At 54.0% G+C, this 24,955-nt stretch overlaps 1 protein-coding gene across 2 annotated transcripts in view; it reads left to right on the top strand.

The window, feature by feature from the left end:
* The window catches only part of CEMIP (cell migration inducing hyaluronidase 1), a 91,184-nt gene extending 66,768 nt beyond the window's left edge, over positions 1 to 24,416 (top strand). For both annotated transcript variants that reach the window (XM_078592491.1, XM_078592490.1), the window contains exons 9-30: positions 2,382 to 2,477; positions 4,056 to 4,177; positions 4,717 to 4,864; positions 5,328 to 5,519; positions 6,114 to 6,283; positions 7,277 to 7,486; positions 8,020 to 8,225; positions 8,612 to 8,681; positions 9,375 to 9,503; positions 10,817 to 10,902; positions 12,304 to 12,435; positions 13,774 to 13,809; positions 14,825 to 14,986; positions 15,530 to 15,710; positions 16,301 to 16,516; positions 16,930 to 17,141; positions 17,903 to 18,115; positions 18,440 to 18,653; positions 19,573 to 19,659; positions 19,877 to 20,037; positions 20,752 to 20,855; positions 21,567 to 24,416. In XM_078592491.1, the coding sequence (XP_078448617.1) occupies positions 2,382 to 2,477; positions 4,056 to 4,177; positions 4,717 to 4,864; positions 5,328 to 5,519; positions 6,114 to 6,283; positions 7,277 to 7,486; positions 8,020 to 8,225; positions 8,612 to 8,681; positions 9,375 to 9,503; positions 10,817 to 10,902; positions 12,304 to 12,435; positions 13,774 to 13,809; positions 14,825 to 14,986; positions 15,530 to 15,710; positions 16,301 to 16,516; positions 16,930 to 17,141; positions 17,903 to 18,115; positions 18,440 to 18,653; positions 19,573 to 19,659; positions 19,877 to 20,037; positions 20,752 to 20,855; positions 21,567 to 21,718 (3,299 nt within the window). In that variant the 3' untranslated portion in view covers positions 21,719 to 24,416. The remainder of the gene's footprint in view (positions 1 to 2,381; positions 2,478 to 4,055; positions 4,178 to 4,716; positions 4,865 to 5,327; positions 5,520 to 6,113; positions 6,284 to 7,276; positions 7,487 to 8,019; positions 8,226 to 8,611; positions 8,682 to 9,374; positions 9,504 to 10,816; positions 10,903 to 12,303; positions 12,436 to 13,773; positions 13,810 to 14,824; positions 14,987 to 15,529; positions 15,711 to 16,300; positions 16,517 to 16,929; positions 17,142 to 17,902; positions 18,116 to 18,439; positions 18,654 to 19,572; positions 19,660 to 19,876; positions 20,038 to 20,751; positions 20,856 to 21,566) is intronic.
* Positions 24,417 to 24,955: the final 539 nt, after the last annotated feature.

Raw genomic sequence — 24,955 nt, 5'->3', positions numbered from 1 at the left:
TTGGAGAGGGAAGCCACCGCTCGCTCATTCATTACCACAAAACGAGGCGAGACGTGTTCACAGAAACAGATCGACGATCCCACTCGCTCTTCTGCTCACCGAGCGGCTTTGCGAGTGGCGTGCGGCTAGTCCTCGTCTAACGCGGTAGATGAGTTCCTGAAAAAGTGCCTCGTCAAGCGAAAAAAACGCGTTGAGCGAGTACACCGTATAGCAAGATTTTTTTTAAAGGCTGACGGAGGATGAGATAATGGCACTCGAAATGTATTGCATCAGAAGAATTCCGCATCTAAGCCGGGCCCAAAGAGCAACCAAACGTAAGGAAAACGTTGCAAGTAGAAGAAGACAACCTGGTTATGATGATGATGCAGGCAGTGATGAGAAGGAGACTGGCACAATTTGGGCGCGTGCGCAGGATGGACAACAACAGGGAAATTCAAATTTTGTTGTTCGGAAAGAATGGGAATGAACCACAGAGGGAGGAAGAGAGAGAACGGGTCGAGGGCGAAGTCGTCACGAGAGATCGGTGCTAGGAAGACGTGGCACTTACTTGAGCCACATTGGCGCAAGGCAGAGGGAGAGGGTCGTGGAAACAACAAATGACGAAATGTGGAGTGGACACCTCCTGCCCCATGGATCGTGATGATGATGATGAATCTCTCGGTCGGTAACCCACCAACCCTTTGCCTCCTAAGCGCTGGATCAGCGCAGCCGGGTGATGATACCAACTTGCTCTCTCCTCCCACCCTGAGTCCCCCAATTCACCCCCCCCCCCCCATTCCATCGCAGGGACTCTTGTGTGAGAATCTCGCATTTACCGCCGCACGCAACGAAATCCAACTTTACACGATTCGAGATAAGCGCACGCCCTTAAACGGCCAGCTGGTGGCACTATGACATCAATCTGCCCCCCCCCCCCCAGCAACCCTCCACTCTGGACTCCTGAACCGCCTGGCATTCAATGCCTGCTTACCCTGACCTGTTGAACTTCTTTGGCTCCGTACGTAACCAACCGTGCTAGTCCATCCCTGTCAACCCCTTATCGGTGCCTACCTTATCTACAGACCAATTCAGACCTCATTGGTCACCCAGTGCCCCTTGTGAATCTCAACGTTCATCCCACAAAGTCCCATCACGCAAACAAATAGACAGACAATAGTTGCCCGTATTGAAACGGCTGTTCGCCGTATGGACCTGCAAACTCAATTTCCCTGGACAAGAATACGGGGTTAACCCGTACGGGTTTACTGCGACGCTAATCGGAGGAAGGACACCAAACTAAACCCAACATCTGGCCTCGTGTCTCGTGTGGCAGCGCCGTCTAAAGCGTGCCTCGGTGGCAACCCCGCAACTCTGACTCTGTTACCTGACCTCCTTTACCACCTGCCCTTAATGTTCAATATTACCCAACTCGTGTCCATGCGCAATGGGCAGTGTGTATATATTTAACGTGGTGGTTAGCGCATTACGTTACGAAGCCGGCAACCCGCGCGTTCGTTTCTCACTCGTAACCAACATCAGTGACGAATATCTGAACCACGTCTCGGGCCTCCACCTAGGTAGACTCAGCCTTTAATGAGATACTTGCTACCGGTGGTGTACACATCAGCACCGGGGAGACAAAGGCGGCCGAGCGTGGCGTTTGGCCACCCATCCCCTGGTTGTGCCGTGCCGGCCTTACAAGGCAGCACTTGTTCCCAACAGTCTGCTCATGCTAGACGGGAGCGGGGGGGGGGGAATCTTTTTTCGATAGACATGCTGTGTAATTGTTGTATACGACTGGAGGGTGCAGTGGTTGGCGCACCGCGCTACAAACGCGGTGACCCCAGGGGTTCTCCGATTTCCCTCAACGTGAAACCAAACACTCATTTCGCGTAATTGGGCAAACGTCGCGGTTCGCCGAACTGAACACGACATCTTGAGACCCATAATGAGGCTCTCGCAGGGGTCAATCATATATTGGCTTTCTCATTTTGAATTGTTTGCGTTTATGGCCATTTGATGATACGCTCGCGTGCGATAAGTATTTGTTTATTTAGTTGTCAAAATTTCGTTGGAGGGGGGGGTGGATTGTCCAAGCCTTACCTTGAGTGTAAATATTCACAAGCCACATCCAACAACCGGTCATCGGATAACATCTCAAACGTGTAATCTCTCGTCAGGCCCCACGGTATGAACAAGCGCAGCCTTCAAAACTCCACTCCCGCCTCCCTAACGGCCTCTCTGTTCACGTGCCGCGAAAGAAGGGCCCATTGGCCTATGCTTCAGCTATCGGACACGTCGATCTGTCGTGGCCAACCGCGCGGTGGTTATTGACGCGCGTGACCACTCGTTTGTCGTTCGTCGTCGTCGTCGTTAATGAGTTCAATAACTCGCCACGGCAGGAACCACGGGTCGAACGACGGCGGAGGCGGCCAAACTCTTCCGCACCGCCGCCGGTGACCTCTACACGGTGTCGACGCTCAGCGAGTGGACCCAAGGTAAGGGGGGGGGGAGGGGGGCTTCCACCGATACATCCTAACCCAGTGCCGGATTAAGCTAGCGCGGGGCCTGTAGCATATGTTACAAAGTGGCCCTAAATTAAAAAAAACACACGTAAATATTAAAACGCACAAATATTTTAACTTGCATAGTAAAGTAATTGTATGTTTACATTTGTTATACAGCCAGATAATATGACAAATCGCTAACCTTAAACACCCAGTCGTTCAAAAAAGTGAAGGCAGTATAGTACTATAGTAATAAAGCAAGTGCAGAATCACTGAACCGGAATTGATAGCTTGGAAGCAAACGTAGTAACTACTACGGGGCCCGTAGCATATTCTACTTTTGCTCCTAGGATAATCCGGCACTGCCCCACACCCCACACCTCAACGCCCACACCCCCACGCCCCCACCCTACCAGAGATTCCAAACTCAACTTTTAATTTTACCAGCTCAGGCCCACTGAGCCGTGTATAGCTCTGTTTCGAGAAGCGGCCTGGCCGTCACAAATGATGGCTCAACGAAAGTGGCCTATCATCACGTGGACACTTACAGCGGTACCCAAACACTCTGAACGCGTGGACGTTGATTCTAAATGTGGAGGGAAAAAACCTGAGGACCCAGAGATAAATCCATGGGGAGAGAGAGACACGCAAACTCGGAGGTCACGATTTGATTCGCTCCAAATCTCTACTCTCCCTTTCTGTGCATCCCTCGCCCTGCTGAGCCCAGCCTCACTCTCTCTCGCTCCGTCTCCCTTCTCGCTCCCCCTTCACTGCTGGAACCAACTCCCCCCGCGGCACGCACAGAGAGCAATCGTCCTCACGCGATGCCCGCGGCTTCCGTCCCTCACTGAAAACAACCCCCATCTCTGCTCCCCCTCGCCCATCATCCTGATAGTACTGCTACTCCCTAACCCCCAGCAACGACCAGGCCTACCCAAACCCCTATCACGACCCCTATCAAATATCCCAACCCCTATCACTACCCCAACCCCTATCACTGCCACAGCCCCTATTACTACCCCTGCTGCTTCAGGAGCCCACCCAGTAAACATGGCCAAGTTGTTGGCTCGTGTGGCTGGAACTGTTTGACCAACGCTGGCCCATCCTTCAGTGTTTACTGGGTAGTCGTAGCAAAACTATACCGTTCGCGTGACTACTAAACGGTCAGTTTCCACGAGCACACAATGTGATGCGTGTATCACATTAATCATTTAATTAATGTCTAACATACCAACACACATACGCCTGCGACGTATGTGTGTAGGTATGTATGTTAAACATCTTTGGCACCGTACGTAGCCAACCGTGCCAACCGTAGGTGCGGGGGAGGAGGGGAAGGAAAACAAACTGAAAACAAAAAAGCACTTCTAAAGAAATGAGTTTTTAATCTCTGATTTAAAAGTGGATAGCTCCCAGTGTCTTCCTCGTATCGTAATGTTGGTCACCGCAAAGCACTCAGCTAACTACGGTATTGTGAGCGGGCCGAGTCACTCATCGTGCCACGTGCACCTTGGGCAACGCATTTCTTGCTGGTCCGTAACCCTGCGCCGTGTCCCCCGTCACCGGCAGACGTGGAGTGGACGGATTGGTTCAACCGGGACGACCAGGGCGGCACGGGCGATTGGGAGAATCTCTCGACCCTGAGGAGCGAGAATCCCGGGGCCATCTGCGCTCACCCCCTCGACATCCAGGTGAGCCCACAGAGTTCGCCCGTGCCGCGACTCCGTGCCGTGCGTTTGTCCGTCCGCCTGTCCATCCACCCACCCACCCATACATCTGTCCATGAGTCTGGTCAACTTTCGGTTTATCCATCAACCTTCATGTTTCGTCCGTCCGTCCGTTCATAAATATATCCATCCGTTAGTCCATCTATCCATCGGCTTGGGTAAGCCTACATCGAGCAGAAGATAGATCACGGCCGATCATGTTGATGATGACGACGATGTGGTCACGCAAGTGACGACGCTGGACGTCACCGCAGAATTCGTCCGTGCCGCGACTCCGTGCCGCGCGTTTGTCCGTCCACCTGTCCATCCATCCACCCATACGTCTGTCCATGAGTCACTTCACCTTTCGGTTTATCCATCAACTTTTCTGCCTCGTCCGTCGGTCCATTCGTAAATACACCCATCCATGAGTCCGCTAATCCATCGGCCCCCGTAAGCCTGCATCGAGCAGTAGATAGACCGCGGCTGACGATGTTGACGATGACGATGGTGGCGCCGTGCAGGTGACGACGCTGGACGGGCTCCCGGCCGAGCTCACGCTCCAGGGATTCCACCGCAGCAACCGGGCCTACGGCTTCGCCTGCCGCAACCAGGACCAGCAGGGCGGCCGCTGCCAAAACTACCGCGTCCGCTTCCTGTGCGGCAGCAAGGGTGAGCCAGTCGCACACACCGGTGAGCCAGTCAACCACCGGTGAGCCAGCCACACAGCGGTCAGCCAGCCACGCACCGAAGAGCCGGCTGCATCAGAAAGCCGGTAAAACACCGGTGAGCCAGCCGCATCGGGTTTTTTTGTTGTGCGGTCATTGGTGACCTGGCTGAGACCACCATCTCACCGCACTTCAAAACCCTGTTTCAGCACGGGCGGTCAAAGTCCTCGGCCTTGCCGGTTCAGCGTCTCTGACCTCGGAGCCACCCGGCCACGCTGGAGAAACATAATCAGGATCAGAATCTTTATTTCCACTGGAGGAGGAATCCGATGAGCTATGAAGCTCTGTCTCACGGATGCCCAGTGGGGCACGGGGTCAGCGAGTCACGGAATACGAACCGCGGCGGGTTAGCCAGCGACCGTGCCGGGGACCAGTTCGTCACAGTCGCGCGCGTTGTCTGACCGCAGCTCGCCCGTCGGTGCGGGTCACGGTGGAGCCGCTGTCCAACGCGACGGTGCTGACCCTGGCGGAGGACGCGCGGTCGTGGCGCGCGGGCGATCGCGTGGTCGTGGCGAGCACCGACTTCTCGATGCACCAGGCGGAGGAGTTCACGCTGCTGCCGTGCCCCGAGTGCGCCACCAACCAGGTCAAGGTGGAAGGTGAGGGCCGGCAGCCGGCGCTCGAGCACGGACACGCGGCCCCGTTTGTCTGTACATGTGTCTGTGCGCTTGTCTGTGTGTCTGCGTGTCCGTGGGTCTGTCCATGTGCCTGTCCGCGTGTCCGCGTGTCCGTGGGTCAGTGTGTCCGTGTGTCTGTCCATGTGTCCGTGGATAAGTGTGTCTGTGTGTCTCTGCGTGTGACAGTTCGTGTGTCCGTCTGTCAGTGTGTCTGTGTGTCCGCGTGTCCATGTGTCCGTGTGTCTGTATGGGGATCGGGGTAGTGTAGTGGTTAGTGCACGCGACAAACCCGCCGGCCCGAGTTCGATTCCCGACCCCGGCCATTTCCAGCAATGTGACACGACCGACTGAACCGGTCTTGGACCTCCCCTAGGTCAACTGGGCCTTAAGTGAGTACCTCGTGTGGTGTATTAACATCAGCACTGGCGAGGCAAACGCAGCCGGGTACGGTGCTGCCCACCCACCCCCTCGCGCGTTGTTCCCGCGTTCAAATGTGCTCACAAACAGCCCTTGCCCCTTCGGTCTGCTAAGCCTATCTCGGGGGTGGGGGGGCCCTTTGCCTGTGCGCGCGTGCAGGCAAGCCGCGGTTCACGCACGTGGGCGAGGTGGTGGACGGTGTGGACATGAGGGCCGAGGTGGGGCTCCTGACGCGGAACGTCGTCGTCCAGGGGGAGATGGAGCCCAGCTGCTACGGGGACAACGCCTGCCGCTTCTTTTCTTTCGACACGTTCGGCGGGCACATCAAGGTGCGCGGGGAGGGGCGGGGTGGGGGGCAAGGGAGGGGGGGAAGGGGAGGGTGGGGGGCAAGGTCGGGGGGGGGGAGGCAAGGAGGGGGTACAAATGACGGTGGACAGGCTGAACACCATGGTGGCGAGATGTTACGATGTCAACTACCTCGCTCTTGAGAAAAGAGCTACATAGCTCAGTGGGCCTTGCCTGGTAAACAAAAAAAAATAAGTTCAGTTTTCGTATTGTGGTGCACGCATATTCACAGCCTCGACTCAAACAAGTGCGGTTGAGAATTTTTCTGCGCCGTCGTGAGTTGATGAGCAACGTTTATTTGTTCGTGGCGGGGCAGAAACGGACCGTACAACGTATAAACGTCGCACTGCCCCACAAATACTCAGGAGACATCACAGCGACGAAGATACCACTCAGCTACTCCTCACGCGGTTGTCTGGCTTGGCCCACCTGCATGTGAGATTGTAGCCGTTGCTCTGCCATTGACACCAGCAGCCGTACGGAAGACGAAGAAGGGGCTGGTGAGCGAGCCGGTGCGCGGTCTCATAAACGCAGCGGCGGTTGCTGTCTGGTTGTACGGTTTGAGATCGGGGGCAGCTTTGAGTTTATGCACATACGTTGAACTTCTTTCGCACAGCACGTAGCCGACCGTGCTAATCGGAGGTGCGGGGGGAAGGGCAACAAGCTAAACTAAAAAAAAACTGTTCTAAAGAAAAATAGTTCTCAATCTAGATTATTTAAAAGTGCATTGCTCCAGCGGCTTCGGAAGAGAGAGCGTTCCTGACGGCCGCAGAAGCGCCTCTGAAATTTGAGTTTTCATTAAAGAAACTCGTTTAACAAACTCATTCATTCACACCGCGTGGCCGCTCTCAATTTCAGCTGCGTACCAGACGGCCTCACCTGCCGCGCGACATACAACTTTGGCCCAGACTTGGAAAATTGCACCCCGTGACCTCCCGACCCCTGTCACCGCCCCCCCCCCCACCCCCTTGGTGCAGATGGCCGCGGGCTTCAAGGCATGCCATCTGGAGGGAGCCGAGCTGCGCCACATGGGCCAGCAGACCATGGGGCACTACCCCGTGCACTTCCACGTCGCGGGAGACCTGGACCAGCTGGGGGGCTACGACCCCCCCACGTACGTGCGGGGCCTCTCCATCCACCACTCCTTCTCCCGCTGCCTCACCATCCACGGCTCCAGCGGACTCCTGGTGGGTGGACCGCTCACGCGCGCACCCACTTGCTCCCGCTGCAAGCCATTGGTGTGATTGGAAAATTGCAGGGCTGCGCCTTTAACCCTCGCGTTGCGACCGCGAGAATTTAAAAGATACATATATATATACAGTAAAACCTTGGATAGCGAGGATAATTTGTTCCGGAAACGTGTTTGTAATCCAAAGCACTCGTACATCAGTTGTGATCACGTGACGCTCGGCAGACAAAGCGTATACACGTACTACTCGTATTGCAAGACCTCGCTCGTTTATCAAATTAATATTTATTTTAAAAAATTGCTCGTCTTGCAAAACACTCGCAGACCAAGTTACTCGCAATCCAAGGTTTTTCTTATATGATAACAAATATTTCATGATAATTTTTAAAATCGTACAACGACAACGATGAAGACGATAATGATGGGAGCCTTCGCGCATGTGACGTGCGTCACCGCCGCGATCGGTCGGACGAAGGTCGATAGATCGACGATGATGACACGACGATGACTCGGGACGATTACGCGCGCCAGGTGAAGGACGTGGTGGGCTACGACGTGCTGGGCCACTGCTTCTTCACGGAGGACGGCCCCGAGGAGCGCAACACGTTCGACCACTGCCTGGGCCTCGTGGTGCGCGCCAGCTCGCTGCTGCCCTCCGACCGCGACGTGCGAATGTGCCGCACCATCCGCCAGGACGCGTACCCCGGATACGTGCCGCGCCCGCGCCACGACTGCACGTGAGCATTGCGCGGTTGATCAGTTTGCGATGGTGATGATGACGATGATGGTGACGGTGATGTTGCTGGGAGGTCACGCCAGGGCTTGTTTGGATTGGGAGGGGGATGGGGATTGTGGTCATGATAGTGATGTTGATAATGATTTATCGACAGCATTTTAATTTAACAGTGGTCATTTGACGACGATGATGATGTTTTGCCAGTGGTCCATGGATGACGATCATGATCATGAACCAATGGGCATTGGATGATGATTGTGATGATGATGATAATGATCAAGACTCATGTGCGACTTCGGTAAAACATTTTTGTTCACAGTGAAGAGGATCATTCGCGAAGTTAATAAATTATCGTTTGCGTTGCGCGTGTGTGGTTTCTGCTCGCAGCGCCGTATCAACCTTCTGGCTGGCAAATCCCAACAACAACATCATCAACTGCTCCGCTGCCGGCTCTGAGGTGAGACTTCAAACATCCGCGGTCAAAACATTCACAATCGAAAAACGCCTGCTCTCCGTAAAACGAATTATGCAGGCGTTAAACGGCTCGTAGAGCAGTCTGCGGCTCGTCAAAGCATGTCGCTCAGCGCGTTCACGTGTGGAACGCGCGCGGTGGCGTGCGTGTTAGGGGAACGTGCGTGAGCTAGAGACGTCAAATTGTCCGTGAAGAAAAGTTAACGAATTATCTGGTGATGTTGCTGCTGCATTGGCATTGGTGCACAAACACAAACGAAAAAAAAAACCGTGAGAGATGTGGACGGCGTGAGGGAGACGTTCATCCAGCAGTAGATAGATTATGGCTGATGATTATGGCGATGATGACGGTGTGCAGGTGTATGTGTACAGGAAGGAGCGGTTAGCGCTACGCTGCACTACGAACCCGGCGACCCGAGTTCGATTCCCGCTCACGGTCAACACCAGTGACGATGATCTGAACTGGTCTTGGACCTCCCCTAGGTCGACTCGGCATCAAATGAGTACCCGGTGCGGTGTGTAAACATCGCCGTTCGGGAGACAAGCGGCGGCCGGGCGTGGTGGCGGCCACCCACCCCCTCGTGTGCCGTGCCGGCCTTCATAGATGCGCGCGAACAGCACTTGCCCCAACAGTCTGTTAAGGCTATATGTGGGGGGGGGGACCTTTGTCTTTGCACAGGAAGGAGGTTTCTGGTTCGTGTTCCACCACGTGCCCACGGGGCCCTCGGAGGGGAAGTACGCTCCGGGCTACACCGAACACAAACCCTTCGGCATCTTTGCCGACAACCGGGCGCACTCAAACTACAGGGTAAGGAGAAGGCGAAACCCCGGGGAAACACCCTCCCCCGGGCTGACGCCACGATTCAACAAACGTACGCGGCCGTTGCGGCTGAAAGTGCCGAGAGGCTAAGCCGGCACCACTGCCGATTGCTGGGTGCGGATCTTTTCGTGTCCGACCGGGGCCCAGCCGCGATGAAGCCATCGTTCTCGAGTGGAGCGGGTCGACGGGCTGAGCCGGGTTGCCAATGGCAGGCGCAGAGGCCCAAGGACTTGAACAGAGAACCGTGACACTCACGTAGAGACCGATGGATCATTACACTCACACAGAGGCCCATAAAAATCCACAGACTCACGTAGATCTGGCCATGATCAAACTGGGTTCTCAAATAATGTACAGTTGCTGATGGTCTCAGCTGGTCACGAGTGACTGAACTAAAATACAAAAAACACAAATGAATCTTGGGTCTTCAAATAAATTCACTGCATTCCATCTCTGAGAACTTTCATTAATTAATGCGTGCACGTATGAGTTTTGCCAGCAATGCGACGGACATTTGTCTGCTGATGGGCTTGTGGGAAAGTGTGTGGCCTAGCGTGTAATTTTAAATAAATACGGATTTTTAAGCGGACAATCGATTCTTATCAGCACAATTCAGCGTCCGTATTGTAAACACCCGAAGTAATTTCAATCTATGAATGATTGCCGACCTGCTGAAAACACGATGGCATTTCTGCCTCGAGCCGGCGATCACGTTGCCAATGTCAACTGACCGCGATGAATAATAATTAGTAGCCAAACAAACATCGGACGTCGCGTACAACGGGCGGCATCGTCTCGCCCCTCGATGTTTCCAGCAGGAAACGAAATGAATTGGCAATAAGCAACTGACGGCGAGAAACGTTCAGAAAATTAAAATGCAATCTGCCTCCTCTCTCTCTCTCTCTCCTTCTCCCCCTCCCTCTGGGTCAGAACCTCTCGCTCCAGCCCGCCGTGTCGCACCGATCCCCTGGGCTCGGCCGACACGCGCTCACACACGCGCACACACCCAAGTACTCGTCCCTTTCCGCGCCGTTCACGTGTTGCAGCTTGATTCTATCGAGCCAGCGCTGGCCATTTTGTCGCTTCAATTGTGGAATGATTAGAGGACGCAATTATTCACCCCTTACCAGACGTTTCGGGCAACGGCCCTTCCTCAGAGCGCATGAATACAAAGGAGCGGTGCCGTCATCTCGACACGCACAACGGTCCCTTCCTGTTTTGCGCTTTCGCTGCCCCAGCATGCTTTGCATGTCAATATGACAGCACCGTGCGTTCGTTGTGTTCCTGCGTGCGTGCTGCAGGCCGGGATGATGCTGGACCACGGAGTGAAGACGACGAACGCCAGCGAGAGGGACAAGCGGCCGTACCTGTCTCTCGTGAGCGCACGGTAAGCGTCAACGCGGGACGCCTCGAGGCAAGAACCGTCCGAGTTCGATTCCTGATCCTGGAACTTTTCTGTCTGGAATTTGTATATTATACTCCTGTGCTGGATGGTTTTCCTCTGGCAATCTTCCATCTGTTCCTCCGAAATTAAAATAAAAAGCAGACAATGTGAATATCGGTTCGAATTTGCAACAACAACAACAACGACAAAATAAATGTACCCACAAATGACTCACATAGCGATCATCGCCCCTAACTGGCAGACTAATGCCCCCCAGGGCACTGATGCAAATGAGGATTAGCCTGGGAGTCCTCGCCCTGTTAAATAAGAATAAACCTGATCATTTTCACCAGAAGGCCCTCTCTTGAACGTATTAATGATACGCATGAGTGCAAATTGCCTGAGGCGAGACGTTAAAAAAAAAGGTCACTCTGCCCTCACGTTCGGCTCATTCTGAAACGGGGAAAAAAAATCACCCCGTTGCGCGGCACGCGCGATGGAAAGCGCAGGACGCAACTTGCGACGATTCGTGACCGAAGCATTAGGCGCGCCAATTAAGCGCGTGGCCGTTTGCCTGATTTTTTTGGTCAATGTCGAATCGCGTTCCCGCGGAACGTTCCCGTTTAAATCCATCCCGATGAATCTCATTTCCGGCACAAGTCATATTTGGCAAGTGAGTTGCAGCCCTTGGAAAGAATACAAAGATCTCTTTTGCGAAGGGGAAATGTTATCTCATAAAAAGGGCACACCGATTGCGTACGGATCAAATCATTCAGAACTTGGTAAGAATTGTCATGTATATCCATAAAATTAAATATTTTTAATATATAAATGAATAATGCCAAACCAATGGACGCGGGGCATGATTAATGGCTACAATACGGTACAACTTGCAAGTTTCCCCCAGGGGTACTATACAATTAACAAAAAGACTGAAAAATCTATTGCCCAATCAATCCAGCTGAAACATAAACTAACTCAAACTAAAGCCAGCGTTTGTGTTTATATCGACTCTGGTTCGCCCCCAACCCCCGCTCCCCCCTTCCCCCCCTTATGCACAGTGAGTCGATAATCCTGATTTGCGACTCGATTAAGATCTAATCTATTTGTCTCGGTTTTTTTTGTTTAACCCTCTCGTTGCAATTGTTTTCGCGATTTTTTTTTTGCATTATTTTCATCTCGTCTGCTTTCCGTTCCCACACCCATTGGGCCAAACGTAACGTCGCCGCGTCGTTAGCGCGCTGTCAGGTCGTTTACGTTCGTCGGAGGTCATTATCGTCCGCAGCCGAGGAGTGGAGAAGACCTTCGGGTCGAAGGTTTTCACGGCGGCAGTTTTTTTTTGCGTTCGTCAAAAAACTTCATTTGTTTGTCGTTTTTTTTGCCATCTCTGGCGATGGGCCGCAGCTATGGCCCCCACGTGGACGCCGATCCGTTCAAGCCGCGGGTGCCGGCCCTCATCACGGGCTTCGTGGCCTTCCGCAACCAGGAGCACGGGGCCTGGCTCCGTGGCGGGGACGTGTGGCTCCGCCACTGCCAGTGAGTGAGACGAACTCGCACGCGACGGCGGAGGTGCTAATCCGCACCTCCGATTAGCACGGTTGGCTACGTACGGTGCGAAAGGAGTTCAACGTGCATGCGCACGTACACAGAGGCCCGTGGGCGAATGAGATTTTAGTATAACGAGAGCCGGGTTAGCTGACACCTGCACAAATGAAACCGGAGGAGTTGAGACCTGGGATAAGAGAAGACACTTGAGTCTCGGAGACCTTGGAGACTGGTATCTGCAGAACTGGTGTCTGGTCGCTCAGAGCTGGGTAACTGAAAGCTGGATGAATAAAACCTTTGAAACAAAGAGCGGGACGAATGAGACCTGGCTGATGGAGACCTGGTGGCTGAAACCTGCGTTACTGAGACCTGGTCACCAGACGTCTGCGTAACTGAGGCCTGAATGAATGAGATCTGGACGGGTGAAACGTTGTTAACTGAGACCTGGGTGATGTAGACCTGGTCAATGGGACCTGTACGTATGAAACCTGGCTAACTGAAATCCACATAACTGGTGTCCATGTAATTAATGTATTAGTATAGATAATAACCTTACGTAATAATAATAATAATCAGGATGATTATTATTGTTGATATAATGAAACCGATCTTCACAGGCGATTCATCTTTCAGTCAGAGAGCGCCAAAAGCGTGCTTTGTGATTGAACAGCGCCGTCGTTGGCAATATTATCGGCACAGCGTGGTGATCGTCAAATCCATCCGTTTGTGCAGAGCTCGCCGTGTAAACATCCTCGCGCGCCGTTGGCTCTTTTCATCCGAACGCCCTCCCAGTTTCCTCCCAACGTTGAAGCTACGCGCTCGTAGAATCGCCACCCTCGCTCGCTCCCGATCGCGTCACCAGGAAAGAAACCTCGTGCAAAAAAACCCAGACGCGCCGAGGCATTCCCTCGCCGAACAAAGGGGGGCCCGGTGTTATTGTTGCGATGATTTTGTTTTCGACGTCGAGCAGCTGCTGCTGCTGCTGCTGATGATGTTATCTTGCCGGGCAGCCGGTTTAGTGCAGGGCTTTCAGTTCGTTCAGGTGGAGCGTGTTGAGACTATCCCTCCCCCCCTTGAGACTCTCCTCCCCACCCATGAAACTCTCCCCCCCCCCCCCCCTTTGAGACTCCGCCCCCCCCCATGTTGAAACTCCCCCCCCCCTTGAGACTCCCCCCCCCCATGTTGAAACTTTCCCGCCCCCCCCCCCTTGAGACTCTCCCCCCCACCCATGAAACTCTCCCCCCCCCCCCCTTAGAGACTCCGCCCCCATGTTGAAACTCCTCCCCCCTTTGAGACTCCCCCCCCCCCCCCCGTGTTGTCTCGTTGCAGATTTGCAGACAATGGCATCGGACTCACTCTTGCCAGGTAGGCAAATGCCAGCACATTTGAATGTTTCATTCGAATTGGAAATGTTGGCATAGATTTTTTATTCTAAACATGTTGCGTGCGATTATTATTTAAATTCCAAATTCATTCACATATTTGCATTTCTTTAAGTTTACCGTCTCGTATTATTTTGCGTCGATATGTGGTCGCACGTACATGCGATGTTCACGCAAATCGTATCGCGTTATCTCATTAGCGTATCCGCTTTGTTTTCGCTTTAACTCTGTGCGTTGCTTCGTTTGCGCACGGGTGCCGTGCATTCCATCTGCGCACCATGAAGAAGGGTCAGTGCCCGGAACGACGCCTATGATAAAAAATAATTTATTTTTTAAGGCCACGGAGTTATTGAGGAACGTTGACATTTTGCGATTGTTAGTGGCACGGCTATCGGGTGCGCAGGCGGTGCAGCTGCACTTCGGTTCAACTTCTACGGGTGGGGCGGTGGGTGGGGCGGTGGGGGGAGGCGGTGGGGGGGCAGGTGCCGGAGTACAAAGAGGGGAGGGAAAAATTGAACGGGGACGGGGGGAGGGGGCTCATTTAATTCCTCACACAGAGCCCATGCCAACCACGGCTACGCCACGGACTCAGGGACATATTTGCTAATTTGATGGATGTAATATCATCACCCAGATCTCCCTTGAAAAAGAGAGACTTCTGGTCTCACTGGATTCTCACCCAGTGTTGAAATAAGATCATGGCGGGTGTACCTTACATACCTGCCTGCCTGCTCGCCGACCCGTCCGTCTGTCCATCGATGTACAAGTTTCGCTCGCGTTTGATGAATGCAATCAAATATTTCGTTGGATGTAATATCAACACACAGATCTCCCTTGAAAAGAACAAATACACTTCTGCTCGCACTGAATTCTCATCCACAGTTAAAACAAAAAGCATGACAGGTGTTGCTTTACCTGCCTGCCTTGCCTGCACACCTACCCGCCCGTCTGTCCATCGACGTGTAAGTTCCGCTCGCGTTTGCCGCGTGCCGCCACAGCGGGGGAACGTTCCCGGATGACGACGGCTCGAGGCAGGAGGTGGTGGACTCGTTGTTCGTGGGCGAGAGCCACAACCGGGGATCTCGCGGCGGCGGCGGAGGAGACGAGTTCTGGGGCCCGGGGAGTCTGGACCACCGGGGGCGCACGCTGCCCCGCGGCATGTGAGTGACTTCCCCGTGACCGCCGTGGTGCCCGTCCGTCATCGCCGCAATCTTCATCGTCGTAGGAGTCGCACAGCCAGAGAGGATCTCGTCGCTGCTGCGTCTCGATTATTTTCGAATATTTTCCCGCTGTGAATTTCCACAGCACAGGCCACTTTTGTTGAGCTATTCGCTCTCCATTGCTCCACGGCGCCATCCAATCGTGAACTGTGTTGTAATATATGTGCGTATGTTGAACTTATTTCGCACCGTGATGTAGCCAACCGTGCTCATCGGAGGTGTCTCTCGCACCCCTTCCCCGTTGTTCCCCGTTGTTCCCTATTGTTCCCCATTCCCTGTTGTTCCCCATTGTTCCCCATTGTTCACCGTTGTTCCCCATTGTTCTCCATTGTTCCCCATTCCTCGTTGTTCCCCATTGTTCCCCATTGTTCACCGTTGTTCCCCATTCTCCATTGTTCCCCATTCCCCGTTCCCCATTGTTCCCCGTTGTCAAACGTTGTTCCTCGTTGTCCCCCCCCCCTCCCCCCCGCCGTGCGTGGGCAGCACGTTCCCCGTGCGCGGGCTGCAGGTGTACGACGGGCCGCTGCGGGTGGAGCGCGTGACCTTCCGCCGGTTTGCGGCGCTGGCCGACCGGCACGCGAGCGCCATCGGCTTCCGGCTGAACAACGCGTGGCAGAGCTGCCCCAACAACAACCTCTCCGGCATCGTCTTCCAGGACGTGCCCGTGAGCAGAGACGCGACGACGCGACGCGGGAAGGGGGTGGTTGGGGGGGGGGGTCATCGTCATGATTATGATGATGTCTAGTTACAATAATGGTGATGAAGATGAGGACGTTATGGATATATGTCGAACTTCTTTCGCACCATGCGTAGCCGACCGAGGTGATAACATCTTAATAGATAGAGGACCGCAGACCTTGGACAATTATTGGTAGCGCCAGCTCACTGCGTGGATGCTGCCTTCCCGCTCGTCTGCGGTTCCTCCTCGCACCCCTGAGTCGTCCTCTCAATCCAGTGCAGGTGGCGGCGGCACCAGCGTTACAAGTTAACATTATTTTTGTATTATTATCATTTGTTTCATCTTCTCTCCCGACCTGATGTCCCATACTTTGTTGGGGCAGCGTGGACCTCCTTTCCCCATCTTTTACCATGGTTCCGTTGCGTAGGGATTGTCCTCCGTAAAATTGTGACACCCGGTTTACGAGCGCGCTGTACCGGGGCTCGCGTTCCACCATAACGATCGCCACATCTCACGATCCCTCCTCCTCTCCCCCCCCCCCCTCCCCCCCCGCCTTGCATCGTGCGTGGACCCAGGCGGATTCGCGCGTCTTCTTTGGCGAGCCGGGGCCCTGGTTCCGGGACATGTCCATGGACGGCGACAAGACGACCGTGTTCCGGGACGGCGACGGATCCGTGTCGGGTTTCCCCGGCGCCTTCCTCGTGAAGCACGACGACGCACTGCTGCGCCACCCGGACTGCGTCGACGTGCCCGAGTGGCGCGCGGCCGTGTGCAGCGCCAGATACGCGCAGGTGATCGCGCTCGCACCCGCCTGCCCGTCCGCCCGCCCTCTCCCCGCATTCACGATGATGTTTACACACTGCACCAGGTACTCATTTGAGGCTGAGTCGACCTAGCGCCCATGTACAGGCGCCCAAGTATACCCAAATCCACACAAACACACGCAGACGCGTGCACGCGCGCGTGTGTGAACACTCGCTTCACGTTGCCCCCCTTCTCCATCGAGCCGCGTTCGGTCCTCCTCGTTGATCCACACGAACAAGTTTTCTCCTCGTCGTTGTGCCTGCTGCCGCTGATGTTGTTCGTGAGCTGGAATCGGACGGACGGACAAGGACGTGCGTTCGTCTCACTGTCATTCTCGCCGTGACGCTCAATTGCTGCCGGTGCCTTCGCGTCGTCGCGGTGCCACCGCCGGCGGGTGCAGGTCTACATCCAGGCGAGGAGCCCCTCGGACGGGCGGCTGTCGCTGGTGCGGGACGAGTTCCCCGGGCAGGCGCTCACGCTGGAGGGCGCACTCGCCCGCGGGCTGCACTACCAGCAGTACCAGCCGGTGCTCATGCTGTCCAAGGGGTACACGGCGCACTGGGACACGCGCGCCCCCCACGAGCTCACCGTCTGGCTCATCAACTTCAACCTGTGAGTGGGGGAGGGGGGGGCACTTGGGGTCAGTTAGTGGGCCACTACGGCATGTACGGCAGACATACTCGGTAGTCGTGGCGCTACGAACCCGGCGACCCGGGTTGATTCCCGCTGTCAATACCGGGGACGATGATTTGACCCGATCCTGGTCCTCCCCTAGGTCGCCTCATTTGAGCACCTGGTGCAGTGTGCAAACATCGCCACGAGGGAGACAAAGGCGGCCACCCCCTTGTGTGCCGTGCCGGCCTTCATACGTGCTCGTTAACAGCACTTGCCCCAACAGTCTGATAAGGCTGTATGGGGGATCTTCGTCTTTGTCCGTGTGTTGCTGAAAATGTGGAGCGGCTGTGCAGCGGTTAGATCTATGAACCCGGTGGCCTTATATCAATTGCCCGCCATTGCTAGCATAATTTGTGTGGTCTTGAACCTCCTCTAGATTGACCCAGCATGAAATGCCTACCTGTAGTGGTGTGTAATCATCAGCGCTGGTGCAGGAAGTTTACTCTGACGACACGTTATGAGGCTTAACAAAACCCTTAGCCTTCGCCTTGATCGATGATGATGATGATGAGACCGTGAGACTTATAATAACTACGGGATCTTATGGAAGGAAGTGACGGGCGAGGTGCGGCGACATCAACGGCGTTGTCCACGATGACCTCTCGACCTTCACCTTGACTGACAGAATCTCGCGTGTGACGTCGCGCGTGCGTCGCTGACTTGCCGCGCTTTCCGTGCCTCCGCGCGCGCGCCCGCAGTAACGACTGGGTGCGCATCGGCTTCTGCTACCCACGCGGCACGACGTTCAGTGTCCTGACGGACGTGCATGACCGCCTGCGCCGCACCACGCAGCGCACGGGCACGCTGGCGCGCGTCGCCTCGCTGCAGCGGCTCGAGCACCCGCCCCGCGGCGCGCACGCCTCACCCTCCTCCTCCACCACCGGATTCTACTTCTTCGACGAGGACACTGGGTGAGTGCGGGACAGACGCATGCACGCACGCACGGACAAGCAGTCTTTTACTTTTTCGACGGCAATACTGCGTGAGCTCACCGCAAACAGGTGGGGGCATGGATTGATGGGCAGATAGACAGACGAACAGATGTACGGACGTACTGATGGATGTACGGACAACGGGTGCATGGATGGAGATTTCATCAGGCTCATCCAGTGTCCCCTTTCGCCGAATTCCCTTTGCGGTGAACGTAGCAACCGCAGGCCGGGTTCGGCTTCTCACAGATTAAAAACCCGAGCGGGAATGAAAGCGCCGATTATCGCTCGCGCTCGTTCCCGCAGGCTGCTGTTCCTGCGGCTGCAGGCGCAGGCCCCGCGGGAGGGCGACGCGTTCTGCTCGACCCGCGGCTGCGAGCGCGTCAAGGTGAAGGCGAGCCTTCCCGCCGGCGCCGGCGCCGCGGCGGCGGACTGTCGCGCCAGGGCCTACCCCAAGTACGCCGAGCCCCCCACGGTGGACGTCCCCATGCCCAAGCGGCGGCCCAGCATCTACGCCAATGTGAGTCCACGCGCGTGCATTGTGCGTGTGTGCGCGTGCGTGCATGTGCCAGGCAGTGTGGCGGTTAGCACGCTGCGCTACGATCCCGGCAACCCGAGTTCGATTCCTGCTCACGGCTAACACCGGTGACGATTATCTGAACCGGTCCCGGGCCTCCCCTAGGTAGACTCAGCCAGTGCGTGCACAAACGCTCGCCCGTTCGGTCGTTTGTTCATTCGCCTCCTTCGAGGAGGCTCGGTTAATGGAACACCGGTTTGTAGCCTTGTTGGACTCGCGTATTCACGTGAAGTCGGCGTAGTGAGTTTGATGGGGCCGCGAGCGAATGCGGAGTGTCACGCAGGCATTTGTGGATTTATTGTAACTCGATGGATGCACGAGCAAATGAAACAACCGCCCTTCACGTTTGGGGAGGTAGGAGCGGAACAATCTTTTTTCACGATTAATCATTTAAATCAGTAATCTCAATCATATTCGAATCACACATGTAAGAGTCGATGGTTTTTTTCATCGGTGTTTGTAATGGATTCACGTGACACCCTGCGATCATGAAAACACGATTTGATGCTTGTAACATGAGATTAAGAATCTCAATTAATTGTCCTTAGGGGTGTAATGACACCGTGATGTCGTTACACCCCTAAGGAGAATGATTTGTGATTGTGATCATTCATGATGATGGATGATATGAGTGAGCACCACGTTAGCGAGATGTTAACTCCCTTGCCTGGTATGCAGGTGGTTGTGGGTTCGATCTGAACTCTGACGCCTGAATTTTTCTCCAAGTCCTCCGGTTTTTCCCTCCACATTTAGAATCAGCGTCATGCGTTTTATGTATTTAAAATGGGCCTTACCTGGTAAAATACTAAAATACTTTCATTTCATTTACATTTATTTGTTTCCCTGATTGTTCATCGTGCAGAGCTGGCCGGGCAACTTTGTGGAGGTCCAGGTGGAGTCTGCAAATTCGTGGCATCCCAGCCCAAAGCACAACTATGCCACCACCACCGTGAGCTCTAATTTTGTTCATCCTGCACTTAATTTAAACCTGCGCTGGACATAATCATTTTCACCGATTGTAACAAAATAAATTTCCCGCTGAGCGCATACCGTGTCAAGCCATACGGTTTATCCCGTATTCTTGTACAGGGAAATTGAGTTTTCAGGTCCATACGATTGAAAGCCGTTTCATCACCTCACCCCTTTCCACGTTGTCCCCTGTGCAGGTAAACGGCCAGGCATACTACCAGCTGGAGGATGGTCTGCAGGTGATCTCTCTCAATGGCTCAACGGGCACCCTTGTCTCTCGCCGCGTCTTCAAGGCCTCCCAGCTCCGCTCCATCCCAACCTTCCTGCTGTACCACCTCACTCACAACGTGCCGGACGGGTACGCCGATGACGCGCACTCACGCGCAAACACAAAGATCCCCCGTGTAGCTTACGTAGACCGCCGGGGAAAAGTGTCGTTAGCGAGCGGCCATCAAGGCTGGCATGACGCAACGATAAGTGTGGCGTGGGCTGCCTCACGCAGCCTTTGCTTACCCTTTGCCGACGTTTTCGCACCACACCAGATTCTTATCTGAGGCTGAGTCGACCTCGGGAAAGGGCCCATGACCGGTTCAGATAACGGACCACTGATGTAGAAATATTTCCGATTGTACGAAATGTCATAACTAGGCCTGATTTTCGGATTGATTCGAAAGAATCCGAATGTCGGGAGCAGATCCTCAGCGCGCGCAGTGCACCGTGTGAACATTCAAACTAAAACTAAACTATTTTTTTTATTTTACCAGATAAGGCTCACTGAGCTATATAGCTTTTTTCAGAGGCAACCTGACCACAAACGATAGCTCAACGAAGTGGCTTATCACGCGAAAATGTATAGCAGCCAGATACTCTAAACGCGTGATGTTGATTCTAAACGTGGAGGGAAAAACCGGAGGACCCGGACCAAAATCCACGCGACCATGGCGAGAACGTACAAACTCCAAATATATACGGGCATCACGGTCGGGATCGAACACACGACCTCCTGTATACCTGGCGAGGTAGTTAACAACTCTCCACCGTGGCGCGCATTTCCTCTTGCTCTCCTCCGCAGCTCCGTTGTGCTGGTGACCTCCAAAGGGAAGTTCGTTACGGAGGACGGCAAGTGGAAGAAGGCTCTCGCAACCATCGGGGTGGAAGCCGGAGCCAAATACCTGGGTACGTGCAGCCACGCGGCGAACATCCCAACACAAGCACTGTTTGCAGGCCACAGGCTTCCCCTCCTGGTGTAATGTTTAATTTTCTCTATCGTCAAATCATCATCTTAATCGTCTCAGTCGCATAATTGACTCGGCCCATCATCCCTCCAGGCACTGTAAAACAGCGAGTACCACTTTTCGTGGGGCAAGTCATCAGGAAAGACTTGCCCCCAGCCACCACCATTTATTTTTTTATTTTACTTCAAACATAGATTTACAGAATACGTCAAGCGCGGAGGTGGAGAAATTAAATTATTGCATGTGCCGGGTGGATTGAGACAGCACAGGACCGTGAGAGGTGACGGCGGCGGCTTGTGGAGTCCATTCATCCAGCAGTGGATTGATCATGGTTGACGGTAGCGATAACAATTGTAGGCTGTTGGCGGTTCGCGTTGTACGTGTATGCACGAACACCGCCAGTAACCGGCGGCCTCGCCGTCTTTCGATCGGCTTCAGGGTCACGCTTCGCAGGAGGCGAGTTTCTAGATCCCCAAATGATGAGGGGTTGTCAGCGACGACAGATGTAGAGCTGAGAGAAACAAAGAGTCACTCGAGTACAAACCGACCACCGATAACCACCCACAGTCAATGGGTGGCTCGCATGACGGCCATCGTCGTTCGAGCCTCACACACCCAACGCTGTCCGTCGTCCCGTTGCCTTTGCGCGCAGACAAAATGGTGCTCGTGGGCTTCAAGGGCGGCTTCCGGCCGGACTGGGTGAAGTTCGCGAGCAGCAAGCACCACGCCAAGATCCACCAGCTCGTGTCCGTGCCCGTGCTTCGGAAGTTCTCCACGGCATACAGCGTCGCCGAGCCGCTGTGAAGGACGCCATTGTCGAGTTGAACTCTGACCCCTCCCACACACCCCCCCCCCAGTCCCCGACGCCGAGCTCCAAGGCAAAACGCCACTGATGGCTGAGTGAATGTACGATTTCGTGGAAGTGCTGAGGGCGTCGTCGTTTCGCGGATGATTTTTGGTTGTTGTTGCTGCGCGCGGACGGAGAGCGGCGACAAACGTGCGACCCACGCGGGCGGCGGGTTTTTACGTGCACTTGCGATGACGAGGTGTTCCCTGCGAGGAGTGGCGATCCGTGGAATCGCGATCGTAATTGGGACGCGGACGAAGCGGCGCAGTTAGGATTAACGAAGGGCGGGATTTCCCAGATGCTGGTGCTCGCGAGCCACCAAAGTATCGCTGTCCACGTTTTACCGATGTTCAGTCATTCAGATACCAACGTGGCTACGTACTGCACACGCCCGTTGATTGGTAAATGCGCATGTAGATGTGTCGCGCTTGATGTGCGGAGCGCCGGTTCTGATTCACGTCATCCGAGATTGAAGCGGCACTCTCGACAGCAACAGGGAACCGTGTCTACTGATCATCGGACACGTGCGATGCGTAACGAGTTAAATTGACAGTGAATGGAGAAGATCGCTAAATCTGGGAATGCGGACAGACTGCGTGCGGTTGGTCGCGAGGAGTAGAATTCGCGAAACCCTGGGGTAAGGTTGGGATTTGTTGTTATGAGAACAAGGACCGGGCATGTTGGCATTGTATCTAGCAGGTGAGCGAGTTGTTTTCCAAACAAGAGCCAGGGCTTCATTTCGTCTGGGTCTTCTGGTTCACCGCTTGTGACGACTTAGTCACGTGCCAAAGAACTCCAGTCTACCAGCGACCCGGATAGTGTCGAGTGAGATATTTTAGCCCTGCTAAAAGGGAATGTGGTGCGTTGAAGTGAATTCTGAACAGTGTACATATACGGTGTTTCGTTGCAGAGATATGTTGAGCTTACGCGTAGAGCTAACACGACACTGATGCACAGAACCTACTGTTACAGCAACGACGGAAAAAACCTGCAGCATTGCGTTAAACTTCGGTTTCATTGTTCATATTCGATTCAGAAAAGTTGAACGCAATATTTAATTATCGGTCATCTTTTGCGACGTCGGGATAATGATATTTAAACATCACTTGGTCGGTCAAAACCTTCACATTAGCCAGGTGATAGCTTATTGAGTCTCTGAAAAAAATCACCCAGAATGACCGCCCGATCTCATCACATCTCGGAACTAAGAAGAGTTCAAAAGATGTCAGTTCAGGAAAGTACATTGTTGTACTGTACTATTTTCCCACGTCTATGGTCCTTCCCAGGGCTTAATGTCAGCCAGACCTGTCTGGTGGCTGAGCTCCAGAAAATAATTCCCCACCCCCTCCCCCCCCCCAGCCCTTTTCTCCACTCTCATAGGGGGCAGGGTTTGGGGGGGCAGCGGTGGGGGGGAGGGGTGCCCAGTAAATATTGCATGAAAAAAAATTAAGCCCTGCTCCCCCACCTTCATTATCCCGCACTGATGGGCATAGTAAAGTATGCTCAAACAACCCCTATAAGCCAGCCATGGCATGCGGAGAATCCTCTCGTCCAGCGGTGGATTCGACAAAACGAACTGGACACGCACACTAAAACTACACCTCTTTTACCGGGTAAGGCGCACTGAGCTGTGTAGCTCTTTTTTAGAAGCGACATGGCCACAAATGATAACAAAGTGGCTCATCATGTGGATTAGCTCTAAGCACATGTTGATTCTAAATGTGGAGGGTAAAACCAGAGAACCAGGAGAAAAATCCACGCGACCACGAGGAGAGAGACACACAAACTCCAAATATACAGGCATCAGGGTCGGGATCGAACCCACGATCTCCTGTATACCAGGTGAGGTAGCTAACATCTTGTCGCCGTGGCACCCGCACGACGATAGCACAACCGAGAGACCACGACGAGAGAGACCGCGGATTACGCCGGATTGACAGCCGAGCGCGGGCTCTTCGTCCCGACTGGATCCGCGGGGGTTTAGCGATCGGAGCTCAAGATTGCGGCCGGATTGAGCCTGTTGCCCAGGCGACTGCGTCCGGTCGGTGGCCGGTTCACGAGAGAAGGGAGCCAACTCAAGTGTCCCCGGCTTGTTGGGGACAGCCTGACCGTGGTGCTAGCGCTCTCTCGCTCTCACTCATGGCCGTCGTATTCACCACTCGGATTCTTCCTTTGCGTGCTTTGCTTGATCATATTTTGTGAATGCGTGCTTCTAAGAGGTGGTGGGGCAGGAACAAGATGTTCAAATTGTCGAGCTCACCCCGTTTTCAAGTCGAGTCTTTGTATGGCGGCGGCGGTGTCGCCATCGTGCATTAGTATTTATACCGCAGCTTCCGTTGCCGTACATCTCAGTGGAAGTGGCTATTGAACGTGCAGGTGGTGCAACTGCACCAGGGCACCAGGGGCCAGTCTATGACGGAGGGGAGAGGGGAGAGAGATTTGATATAGGGCCCCACACATTTAATTCCTTGCACCAGGGCCCATGCGAATCCTGCTTCTCCACTGACCGACTGTATTAATTCGTTTTGTAATATAACTCTTGCAACGCTGATACGGGGGAAGGCGTGCGTCAACATATTTAACTGCTGCAAATGTGGGTTAGCATAGAAATATCTCGTTTCCAAAACTGTCACGTTGTATATAGTTTTTTTTGGATGGGGGGGGGGGTTGGCGGGGTGGAGGTGATGTTACAGTATGGGGGACGCGAGTTCTTTCTAATTGTAAATTCTGTACTTGAAATCTCCAATTTTGGGTTGGGGGGGGGGGTAGTGGTGGAGACATTCAGGAGAAGCCCTTTGACAGGAGGAAGATTCCACCACCACCAGCACCCCTCAAGCCTCGCAGTTTCTAAAATGCCATCTCGAAAGAGATACGACACGAAGCGTGAATGTCCCTGGCATAGTGTTACTCCACGCGTGTGTACTCGGTTCAACCCTAACGAGATGCTTCCATCGACTGGACTGCTTCTGTATGAGGATTTCATTACCATCGTTGTTTTTTAATGTTGTCATTGTCGCTGTTATTGATAACTGCTAGGAGTGGAACGATGCACCTTTTTGATGTCGGCCAATATCAATTATTTCGCACTTAGTTGCCACGCGTCGAATCGCGTGCATAAGAATTGGAGATGTTTTGAGATCCGTTTTTAGTTTATTGTGGGCTAGATCATGTAGGTATAATGTCAGATTGATAAA

This window comes from Lampetra planeri, chromosome 3 (genome assembly GCF_965212315.1).
Source record: "Lampetra planeri chromosome 3, kcLamPlan1.2.h2, whole genome shotgun sequence".
NCBI lineage: Eukaryota > Metazoa > Chordata > Hyperoartia > Petromyzontiformes > Petromyzontidae > Lampetra > Lampetra planeri.
This window is presented reverse-complemented; position numbering and strand designations above follow the sequence as displayed.